Source organism: Nicotiana tomentosiformis, chromosome 6 (assembly GCF_000390325.3).
Source record: "Nicotiana tomentosiformis chromosome 6, ASM39032v3, whole genome shotgun sequence".
In the NCBI taxonomy this organism is placed as follows: domain Eukaryota; kingdom Viridiplantae; phylum Streptophyta; class Magnoliopsida; order Solanales; family Solanaceae; genus Nicotiana; species Nicotiana tomentosiformis.
This window is the reverse complement of record NC_090817.1, coordinates 7,597,987-7,610,428: the sequence shown is the minus strand read 5'-3', so window position 1 is coordinate 7,610,428 and position 12,442 is coordinate 7,597,987. Positions and strand designations below refer to the sequence as shown.

General features: G+C 34.4%; 1 protein-coding gene across 1 annotated transcript; it reads left to right on the top strand.

Annotated features, from left to right (window-relative positions):
• The first annotated feature begins 5,795 nt into the window (after window positions 1-5,795).
• Window positions 5,796-10,892, top strand: LOC104120713 (palmitoyl-acyl carrier protein thioesterase, chloroplastic). The gene is made up of 7 exons (XM_009632532.4): window positions 5,796-6,075; window positions 7,174-7,798; window positions 7,899-8,032; window positions 8,710-8,823; window positions 9,103-9,274; window positions 9,355-9,423; window positions 10,214-10,892. Exons 2-7 carry the CDS (start codon window positions 7,286-7,288, stop codon window positions 10,484-10,486), a joined length of 1,275 nt encoding a protein of 424 aa, XP_009630827.1. The 5' UTR covers window positions 5,796-6,075; window positions 7,174-7,285; the 3' UTR covers window positions 10,487-10,892.
• The last annotated feature ends 1,550 nt before the right edge of the window (window positions 10,893-12,442 follow it).

Genomic DNA, 12,442 nt, shown 5'->3' with positions numbered 1-12,442 from the left:
GATTGGGGCGTGTAAGGGGCAGTTGTTTGATGAATTATTCCATATTCTAGACATATTTCTTCAAAAGAGATTCATATTCGCCACCCCTATCACTTCTTATCATTTTGATTTTCTTGTTAAGTTGCGTTTCAACTTCATTTTTGTATTGCTTGAATACATCTATTGCTTCATCTTTACTATTAAGTAAGTAAACATAGCAATATCGAGTAGTGTCGTCAATAAAAGTTATGAAATACTTCTTTCCACCACGAGATGGTATTGACTTCATATCGCAAATATCTGTGTGAATTAAGTCTAAAGGATTTGAATTCCTTTCAACTGACTTATAAGGATGTTTAACATACTTATATTCTATACATATTTGACATTTTGATTTGTCGCATTCAAACATAGGCAATACTTCTAAATTAATCATTCTTTGCAAGGTTTTGTAATTGACATGACCCAAACGTATATGCCATAATTCATTTGGCTCAAGTAAGTAAGAAGAAGCTGAAATTTTATTATTATTCTCAATAACCATTACATTCAGCTTGAAAAGGCCCTCAGTGAGGTAACCTTTTTCCTACAAAAATTTCATTCTTACTTATTACAACCTTATCGGATATAAAGACACACTTAAACACATTCTTAACAAGAAGTCCAACAGAGACTAAGTTCTTTCTAATCTCGGGAACATGAAGTACGTTGTTCAAGGTCACCACCTTACCAGAAGTTATTTTCATAAATATCTTTCCAGATCCTTCAATTTTTGCTGTTGCAGAATTTCCCATAGAAAGCGTCTCTTCGGGTCCAACAAGAGCATATGTAGCAAATGCTTCTCTAACAGTACAAACATGGCGGGTGGCTCCAGAATCAATCCACCACTCCTTAGGATTTCCTACCAGGTTGCATTCAGAAAGCATAGCACACAAGTCATCGATATCTTCGTGCTTTTCAACCATGTTTGCTTGACCCTTCTTCTTGTCTTTCTTTGGAGCACGACAATCTGCAGATCTGTGTTCAGCTTTTCTACAGTTGTAGCAATTTCTGTTGAACCGCTTCTTGCTTGGGTTGCTTTTCGGTCCATAAGCCTTCTTCCTCTTTCTATCCTCAACAATGTTTACTCTCATTATTGTTGAGTTTGCATGTCCTTTCTTTTCAGCAACTTTATTGTCCTCTTCGATTCTCAATCGAACAATGAGATCTTCAAGGGACATCTCCTTTCGTTTGTGTTTCAAGTAGTTTTTAAAGTCCTTCCACAAAGGAGGCAACTTTTCAATCATTGCTGCAACTTGAAACGCTTCATTGATGACAAGACCTTCAGTGAAAATTATGTTAGTAGAAATAATATAATTAATACTTTCAACATTAGTATTAATTTGACTTATACCTTCAGCAAGGAGATCATGAATAATCACTTGCAATTCTTGGACTTGGGTAATAACAGACTTGCTATCTACCATTTTATAGTCCAAAAATTTAGCGGCAACGAATTTCTTTAACCCGGCATCTTCCGTTTTGTATTTCCTTTCAAGTGCTATCCACAGTTGTTTTGACATCTCCATATTACTATAGACGTTATACAGATTGTCCTCTAGTCCACTAAGAATGTAATTCTTGCATAGAAAATCAGAATGCTTCCACGACTCAATCACGAGAAAGCGTTCATTTTCTGGAGTTTCGTCGGGCAGAACAGGAACATCTTCCTTAATGAATTTCTGCAGACTTAAAGTCGTCAAGTAGAAGAACATCTTCTGCTGCCAGCGCTTGAAGTCAATCCTGGAAAAATTTTCGGATTTTTCTGCCGGTGCCAATGCCGATATTGTTCGGCTTGTTGATGCGTTGGCAGTTACCATAGGAACAGTCTGGTTCCCGTTGTCATTCGTCATTTCTGTAAAAGAATGACACAAACAAATGTTAAAATCACGTAGATTTTAATCTCCACTGGAGTAGAAAACCACACAAGTTTTAGTCTCCAAAAATAGTGAATATAACACAAATACAGAAAATATTAAATTCCTTAAGCTTGTTATTTAGCTGTATTTGTAAAATAATTATGGAGAAGATAAAATAACATAAATATAAAAGAAAACAGAATTTAATCCGACCCCACTGAATTCACAGTGTTTCCTTAAGGAATTTAATCCCCTCCTAGTACCTAAGGTTGTGGATTATTTCCTCCCAGAATAGAACGAATTACACACTGGTGTAGCGATACTTCAAACACCAATGTTTCAGCGAACACAAAGATAGGTAGCAAATCACACTCACTGATGCTTTGTTTGTAGTTAAAAATAATGCAGAAGAAAGGAGGAGAAATCAGAAATTCGTATGGAAAATTTGAGAGAATGGACTGGCATTTATAGTCAATGTTGAGCTCAAACTGAAGAGGTGCAACTCTTCAAATCCGAAGAGGTGCCAACCTGAAGAGGTGCAAACTGTTCTTCAACTCTTCAGATTTGAAGAGGTGCAAACTGTTCTTCAAATCTGAAGAGGTGCAAACTGTTTTGTAAATGTCTTTTACAAAAAGCGAATGGCATATACTATTACGTTTGGATTTAATATTAATATTTCGTTTACAAAAAATCGGATATTTAATAACAATTCTGTTAATATTTACTATTAACAAATAAATTTGGTCCAAGAAATTAATCAATTAATCAATCATTTGAAGCCGAAGCCGCAACCGAGCGAGCGAGCGACGACGGCGCGAGGCTTGCCTTCTTCTTAACTCTTTAAGAGCTAGAAGAAGTGCAATTGTATATATACCCATCAAAATCTTTTCCTCTTCCAATATGTGACAATATTCCTTTGTCAATGAGGGAAACTCAAATATTTTTAATTTTCCCTCCATTTCCCATTCACCCTCTTTTAAGTTACATTTAAGCTTAAAAAACCCAATAAATCTCTCATGTTCTTAATATAAGTATTTTTCTTTTACATTCTATTCCCCTAAAATAATGCATAAGTTCCCCAATAACACCAGAAACTGCATTAATTTTACGGCAATATCTTTTATATTTCCTTTTGCGGGATTTCATACTGAAATTAATTATTCCAATACCATCAACCAAGCGATCCCTTAATAATTCAGCAATTATTCTTTTCTATATTACAATTTTGATATAACTTGATCGGAAAATCAAATGAGATTAGTAAAGTTGGCAAATTAAATTGATAACTCGCAACAATTAGGGGCTGTTTTGTAAAATGATGGGATAAACAAGAATATTTTATAAGATTAGCTATCCACCTTCCATATAAGACTACTAATCCCATCATTTTAATGTAAAACGTATCTCGGGATTAGTTAATATCTATTATCAGTGACAGAGGTAAAATTTTCACTAAGGGGTATTAAAATATAAAAAAATTAAATAACTAAAAAGTCAAGGGGAGTCAACTTATAATAAATACACATAAAACAAAAAAAAAATTATCTAGCAATACAATATAATATTCCGGCGAAGGGGTATCAATTGATACCCTTGGGTTGATTGTGGCTCCTTCACTGTCTATAACACATAAGATAAATATAATCTCAAATTTTATCTCGAAATTTTTATCCTTATCTCGTGTACCAAACAACCCTTTAGTAATTGGAATCTTAACATTTTCATTTAGTTACCAATATAATGGCAAACAATTAAGGGCCCGTTTGGACATAAAATTTTATTTTTATCGGAATATTTTTACCTTTTTCTTTCGAAATCAGTGTTTGGCCATGAAATTTTTAAATCACTTGAAATTGAATTTCAGAAAAAACTCCAAAAAGTTATTTTTCAAAATGTTCACTTCAAATCACTCACAAAAATTTTAAAACAACTTCAAAATGTATTCATATCCAAATACAATTCTAATTTTCAAATACCATTTTTATTTTTTTCGGAATTTCACATTTCTTATGTCCAAACGCCACGTTTACTTTTTTTGGTCATAGAGGCTGCTAATTGAAAATCAAGCCATATGCTCGAGTCAGATTTGGTTGGAAGTTGCAATTCAGAGTCAAAATATATAGAAAGAAAAAGCAGCAGATAACAGATAGAATTGATAAAGATTTTACTAATTATCCACTTTTTTTTGGTCCTACACCAATTTATTCTAAATTAGAAAATCACAGTATTATTTAGTGCATGAGGCCAACACGTTAAGCTATGACATAAAGTTGAAAAACGTAGATTTATTAGGCTGGCAAAGTTAGGCATATAGTTCAACCATAATAACTATTTATGATATTCCTAGAAGCAACTCTATCCCATCAAATTTATTGATATACAATCGGGCGAAATCATAATTTAAAGTTTATATATTTTTAATTTATTATCTAATCTATGACTTATTTTAATTTTAGGTTTATACTTAAATATTTAAATATATTTAATAGATTTTTTAATACGAGTACATGTCAAGTATCTTTTTAGCCGGAAAAAAGTATCTTTTTACCAAAAATATTTTTCCTCCAAAGTTATGGTATTTGGTCAAGCTTTTAGAAGAAAAATAATATTTTTGAGTAGAAGGAGAAATAATTTTTGAGAAACAGAAAAAATAACTTCTCCTCAAAAACACTTTTGAGAAAAATACATTTAAAAGTATTTTTTAAAAGATTGGTCAAACACTAATTATTGTTCAAAATTATTTTTCAAATTAATTAGCTAAACACAAATTGTTTTTACCAAAAGTACTTTTTTGAAAAAAACTTTTAAAGAAAAATACTTTTCAGACAACAACAATCCAGTAAAATCCCACTAGTGGAGTCTGAGGAGGATAAAGTGTATGCAGACTTTATTCCTATCCCTCGACTCAGAGACAGTAGATCCGTTTTTCATAATAAGCTGATTTTAGAAGCTTGGTCAAACATGCTATAAGCAAACGTTAGTGAACTCATCTGAACCCTAATTCATTTTCTAGCTCCACCCCCAAATGTATATATATATTTATTAATGCACGTAAAAGATTCAATCCCATTTTCTTCTTTTACGAATCAAACTAAAAACAATTTCAAGCTCGTTCATTAATGGATATGTTTCTTTAAGATTATGTATAATTTAAAAAATTTGTAGTAAAATAAATGCACTCTGATTTTACTGACTATAAAATTGAATCATCTATGGATATTACACTAGTGTATTTCCAGTTATCCACTAAAATACCAAAGTGTTATTCTACAAACACATACTAATCATTTAAAAAATTCCATTTAAAAATTTATTTGCCATGAAAACTTAAAAAGGTTGACTTTCATGGAACTTGTTATTATTCCACAATATTAGTTTTTCTTTATAAAGTTTAATATGTTCTTTTTCAATTTTTTCTCGTACCTACATGAACGCGAGATGTCTTGTACTGAATTGATTTTTTTTATGCTCTTTCTATCGATGAGGATTTACGCTGCCAATCCCAATTTGCATATTTTTTTTTTGTAATCATATTTTTTCTTGAGTGTTTGGAATGTATTTAACACTCTATAAACAAAAAAAATAGTATGTGTAACAAAATTCTCCAACAAATTATGTAAGCTTTAAATTAAATTAATGAACCCACTCTATGGCCTCTGAATATTAATAATTAGTTTAGAATTTTAGGCTTTTAGCACACACAAAACCACGTGTTAAGTTAACAAATAATACAGGCCCTGTTCCAAATAATTCTTTTTTAAAAAACAGATGGATTATTTGAAAAAGAAACAATAAATAAGAAAGAATGGCAGTCATGTAAATAATAGTAAATAGAGGGGCAAAAAGAAGAAGTTAAACGCGAGGCGGAAGGGGCCAGGTGGATAGTATAAAAATGGGTGACTGAAACACTGTATCCTTACCACCCAGATTCCACTGGTTCCCTGCTTTTTCTCTTTCTCTTTCTCTCTCTCTCCGAAAAATTTGAAAAAGCAAAATTGAATTTTATAATTTAAAAAGTATTTATTTACGGAGAAAAAAGGAGCACTACAAGATCACAAACCCTAGAAATTTCGAGAATCTTATATTTTTCATCGGGTTTGCTTGATCAAAAGTGAAGTCTTTTATGTTATCATATCAGGTGCAATACATTTCTTCGTGTTCTCTCTAGAAGTTTCTCCGCAGAAAAAAACGGAAAAAGGTGCGTTTTATTTTACCTTTTTTTTTATGTATGAAATTGTTGAATTTTTGTACGGTTTATGTATGTAGTTGTTGAATGTTGATCTGGATGATTTGGATTGATATTTGCCTGGATTATGTGTATTAATGCAGACATAATGTAAGGGTAATTGCTTGATTTTGTGATTGTAATTTGAGCGGAAAATGGAGAATTAGCGGTTTGGTTTCCGAAGCTGAGGCTCAGATCTGTTTTGCATGTTTGAATTTCATTATTTTTTTTTGTGGAACTTTGTTTTTGCAAATTCATGTTCTTTTAATTTTTATTTCTTATATTGGATTCATTTTCCTTTGAAATATTGTCTCCATTTCAAATAGAATGAAGGACAATGATATACTAGTTTTTTTGTTTCTATTCGGACATTAATTTCTTAATTTTTCTTAGATATAAACTCTAGATATCTAGGGAAAAAAAATACAACTCTGTTTAAGGTACAAAGGTGTGTCCTAGTGGTAAATGAAGTGGGAGGAGAATAATGAGGTTTTAGGTTCACATCCTAGCGGAGGCGAAAATAACTAAGTGATTTCTTCCTATCTCCTAAAGCCTTTGTGGACAGAGTTATTTGGTACCCGTGTGATGGGAGGTAGCAGGTGTCCGGTGGAATAGTCGAAGTAGGCTCAAGCTGGTCCGGACACTTAGTCATCAAAAAACAAAAAATAAAAATATTACTCTGATTGAGTTACAATTTTTTAATTGTTAAAGATATTGAAAGAATTTATGAAACTACTGGTTTGGTTGCCTGAGGAGAGAGATAAAGATAAGACAAAGGTTTTTAATGCATAAATGTGCTGGTAAATGGAATTGGAGATATTTTACTTATTTAGTTATATAAGGCTATTGGGTAAAGTGGAAATTGTAAGCTGAAACTTTATGATTGATTTGGGTTTCTTTTATCAAAGCCTGTTGTTTCGGTGGGCTGTAAACGTTTGATTTCTTTTGAACCATTACAAAGATTAAAGCTTTTTTGTTTTTTCACTTGCTACTTAAAGAAAATTTAGATTCTTGAAATTTTCTTGACCATGTTGGAGATAACAGTGATATGTTACTTTCATGGCGTTGCAGGGAGAACAGTGTCACCTTTTGATCTGTTTCTTTTGTTCGGAATCTGCTGATAGTAATACACAACAAATTTGAAAGAAGCGAGACTGACTCGCCGGTATATAATATTTTTATCATGGTGGTCACTGCTGCTACTGGCGCATTCTTTCCTGTTGCTAATCCACCTCCTGAATCTGGTGGAGCAAAACCATCTGGAAAGGTAGGAGGAAGTCTTCCTGGAAGTATAGATGCACGGGGGCTCAATGCTAAGAAGCCTGCTTTTGGGAGTCTACAAGCTAAGGCCAATGCTCAAGCTCCTCCTAAGGTGAATGGAACAAAGGTAGGCGTTATGGATGGCCTCAAAACTGATGATGAGGTGTTTTCTTCACCTCCTCCAAGGACCTTTGCAAACCAGTTGCCTGATTGGAGCATGCTCCTTGCTGCCATCACAACTATCTTTTTGGCTGCTGAGAAGCAATGGATGATGCTTGATTGGAAGCCTAAGCGTCCTGATATGCTCGTTGATCCATTCGGTTTAGGAAAAATTGTGCAGGATGGCCTTGTTTTCCGTCAAAATTTTAGCATCAGGTCCTATGAAATAGGGGCTGATAGGACTGCTTCTATAGAAACGATGATGAATCATTTACAGGTATTCTAGGCTTTCATTTCCACTTAGCAAAGAATTATTGACTTGAAGTTGTAGAAGCATCTTGTTTTGATACCTTCACGAGCTTGAGTTTGTTCTTCAGGAAACTGCTCTTAACCATGTCAAGTGTGCGGGACTCATGCATGGTGGGTTTGGATCAACTCCAGAAATGTCCAAGAGAAATTTGATTTGGGTTGTTACCAAAATGCAGGTTGTAGTGGATCGCTATCCTACTTGGTAAGTTTCTGTTCTTGCTTCTCTGACATGCTGTATCAGAGTCTGAGGTACTAGAAAGGGTAAAGCCGAAGTTCAGCCATTTTTGGCACTGTCTTTGTTGATCAATATTGAAGGCAATTTGAAATTGAGGTTCATACTCCAGAATTATTTAATTTGTTAATTAAAACTTCTACCACACATTTATGTAATATTGCTTAACCGCAAGTCAGTTTTCTATTGTAGTCTTAAAGCTCTGTATAGCATTGTGCTATCCTGTGATATGAGGAATCACTTTGATGAAGTTGAATTTCATATAATTCCTTATCTCAAAATCCATGCACTCTTTTTGGAAGATAATGACCAATTTAAACAGAAAAATCTTGTTTTACATGATTAGAAATCTCTCAAGCTCTTTTAGGTGCCAACTAACCTCTATCATTGAATCATTTTGCTCATTTTCCGTCTAGCTATTAAGCATTTAAAACCCCAGTCTATCACAATATTGCAGTTAAGCATTCTATCCACAGGAGAAATATTAGGGGTTTCTTTACATTTGTATAGTTACTTTGGATCTGTTGGGATTATTCTTTTTATACTAGTTCTACTGATCTCCCTATTGACATTTCAAACACTATGCCCAGTTTCTTTGACATGTGAAAATGAGCATGGCGATCTTTGGACTGATTTCTTTCTCACAGGGGTGATGTTGTTCAAGTTGACACTTGGGTGGCTGCATCAGGGAAGAATGGTATGCGGCGAGATTGGCTTGTCCGTGATAGTAGTACAGGGCATGTATTGATGAGAGCATCCAGGTAGGGCCATTATTGTTTAATCTACTTCAGTTTGATTAAATTTTTACACGATGAACTTTTACAAGCATATTATTCAGTTATGTTCGACGTAAAATGATTTTATCATTTCCATTTAGGTTTGTTTCTTTGTGGTTGTAACCTTCTTTTTGGATTTGGCTGTTTTATGACCAAGCCATAGTTCCTGATCTCGTCTGTAGTACGTTTGGTGGCCAACCACGAAACCCTTGATCTATTCATTGTTTCATAACTGTGATTAATTTTGTTTCCATTTGCTTGCAGCTTATGGGTGATGATGAATAAGGAGACAAGGAGATTATCTAAAATACCGGAGGAGGCTCGGGCTGAAATTGAAGATTATTTTGTTGATTCACCTCCTGTTATTGACGATGACAGCAGGAAGTTACCAAAACTTGACGAGACAACAGCAGACTACATTCGAACTGGTTTAACTGTAAGTAGAAGGATTCTAGACTGGTGACTCTGTCATATCTAAGGACATCTTTAATATCTTCTGATTTGTTGAATTTACAGCCAAGATGGAGTGACTTAGATGTTAACCAGCATGTTAATAATGTCAAGTACATTGGCTGGATTCTTGAGGTAAATCCTCTTCCTTTTCCTCCTCCATCCTTTAAAGTATTTTTTTCTTCCCTGTTATTGCTTGTAAAATATTTTGGTTTATGATTAGGCTACGTAGCACAATAGATGTGTTTAGATTTTCATCATATTCTGAAATCATGTGTACGATGGGGAAAGGAAAAAAAAACTAAAAGATCACGTGTGCACACACTAACCCAACCGAATTCTGTATTTTCTTGGATTCACAGTGGTACTGGATATCCTGAGGTTTCAGAAAGAGCTGAAATATGTCCCATGATGTGTCGATGTGTTGGGAGCCATTTGCATACTTAAGTTCTGAAATACTTATCTAGTTATATCTCCCGTTAGAGGATAATTGTTGTTCGTCATTTCTCTTATGGGTTGTGCACCATATAGGAATAAAAAGTGTGTATGTAAAATCAAGTTTTTTTTCTTCTTCTGGCTGGTAAGTACGAAATTCTTGCCAATTCTTTATTTTTCTCTAAAACAGTAAAACTAAAGTGAAAACCCATCTTCCCCAAGAAAATGAAGTTATTTTAATCAACCTAAAATAGGGAAAGCTATATAAACTCAAATGAGCAGTGTGATTTGCAGTGTACTGAAAGACTCTTGATGGTTAGTGTCGTGTCTTTAGGTAGTTGTGGAATTCCCAATTTTTCTCGTATCACTAAGGGTACATAAATAAAGAAATCTTCTCAGAGTGTTCGAGAATCTTGGTTTCGTCGTGTCATTATGTATTTGCTTCTATTTATCACACGGCTCAAATTGTGGGACATGTCTTTGGCTGCAGAGTGCACCCATGCAAATACTGGAAGGCTGCGAGCTCGCGGCCATGACATTGGAGTACCGAAGGGAATGCAGAAGGGACAGTGTGCTGCAGTCACTGACCTCTGTACTGGACAAGGGTGTCGGTGACTTGGATGACATTGGGAATGTTCAGTGTCAACATTTGCTTCGACTCGAAAATGGTGGAGAGGTTGTTAAGGGGCGGACTGAGTGGAGGCCAAAACGTGCCATCAATGGAATTGGGAGCATCGGCGGATTCCCAGCAGAAAGCTTCTAGTTCCATTACTTCCAAGTGCTGGAGTTGAAGTAATGTCAGTTGCTGTATGTCACAATCCCTTGTGAATCCTCCAACTTGTGCTCTTTGATCTTTACATATTCTCTGCATATATATGTGTGTTTCATTTTTATCCTTGCTTTTTTTCTTCTATTCCCCCTTGCCTCATCTATTAATCTTTTTCTTTATTTCCTTTAGAAACTAGTTAAAGTTATCAGAACTATTGTAAGTAGCCTTTGTGTCTTCTCTCTCCCTCATTCCCCTAATCCAGAAGCTTCCCATCTTTTGTCCCTTATCTTGCTGTCAATTGAAAATTTGGCCTAAATGGCATTGCTGAACAGGACAGCAAATGGAATATTTTTTTATTGTGGCTATTCTTTATATCTGTAATGCAATATATTGTTCTCAATTGCCATGTGGTCCATCACATTTGTCATCAACTTAGTGAATGGAAGTTTCATCTTGTATTTCTTCCATCCTCCGTTCATTGTATTTGGCGATGTTTGACTAGTCACAAAATTAAGAAAGACATGCTTTTGGGAAGGGGAGCATTGGAGTAATTGGTAAAGTTGTTGCCATGTGACTAGGAGGTTACGGGTTCGAGCCGTGGAAACAGTCTCTTGCAGAAATGCAGGGTAAGATTGCGTACAATAGACCTTGTGGTCCGGTTCTTCATACACCGCGTTGCCTTTTTATGCTTTTGGCACATATCAATTGTATCCCTAGAACAAGTAGTGATGATATTTTCATGGCCATAGAAGCATGCCAGGATAAAATGAAAAATTTAAAGAATTTTTAGTTACAGAAAAGTGTTCGTCCTTTTTGGAACAGATTAAAGATAAAAGAGTTTTTCAGGTTGTCATTATTTTAAAATCATGATATCTAAACATGCCTAATTCTCTTGGAGAAGAATACTTCACAGCTCATTCACTTTTACAATCGAATTCTTCTTTGTTATGTCTTTTAGTGACAACGCGTCTCTTTTTTGTTGGTGGGTGAGTATGTCTTTTACCAATCAATGTAGTAATTGTGTTCCAATTTTGCTCGACTAATAGATAAGGACGTTCCATAAAAGGTGGAACCAGACAATCAACTTTACAGGTAATTGGATTAAGAATAAGTAGTGGAGATGTGTTATATAATTTGAAATGCCGTTGAATATTGAAAAACTTATTTGAGAAATATTTTGAGAGATAATAATTTTTATTTAGAAGGGAAGCCTTTGAATCAAACAGTAAAGTTCGAGCCATGGAAGTAATCATTAGTGCTTACATAGGTAGACTATTTACATGATTACATCATATACTTTTTGGGGGAATGCGAGATACTTTGTGCATCAGACTGCTCATTTTTATTCACAAGACTTCTAACTGTTTTTCCGAGTAAAATTTATGTTCAACCACAAACTTTTAAATACTCTTTTCCAATTTTAATTTCAGTTACTTTTTTGTCAAGTTCAACCAAATAATGTCCAAACTCAGATTGAATATTAGAGATTTTTTATTACTAAGTTACTAAACTCTTAAGAAAAATCGAGCTCGATGCTTGATCGAGCATCTGGAACAATAGACCAGGCTCGAATCATTTATTAGAGATCGAAGGTCGTGAAACCGAACTCAATATCGAGGTTCGAAGTTTGACAAGACCATCATATTCACCCTCGAGTTTACCGAAGGCACCACCGATCCTGCTTCTAACGGCCTCGGCGAAAAGTTTTGCCAACTCATCCGACAAGGATCCGTAATTTTCGCTATTAACCAATTATTATGGCAAAAATCACAGGATTAAGTTAAAAAAGGGCCAACGATCTACAAAATCAAGGACTTATGTTTTTGATTAAAGGTCTTAAAAGTAAGATCTCCCCCAATATATATAAGGGGGACTTGATAATTCATGGACGGACGTTGTAACATACTTCAAAGAACAACATACTATCTTTTCCAGCTTTGTTCATATTGT

Bases quoted from the DNA above. Each gene is read 5' to 3' on its own strand.
- LOC104120713 (XM_009632532.4), top strand. From the start codon at position 7,286: ATGGTGGTCACTGCTGCTACTGGCGCATTCTTTCCTGTTGCTAATCCA. The intron at 7,799-7,898 runs GTATTCTAGGCT...TTTGTTCTTCAG, and splicing joins CGATGATGAATCATTTACAG to GAAACTGCTCTTAACCATGT. The intron at 8,824-9,102 runs GTAGGGCCATTA...ATTTGCTTGCAG, and splicing joins GTATTGATGAGAGCATCCAG to CTTATGGGTGATGATGAATA.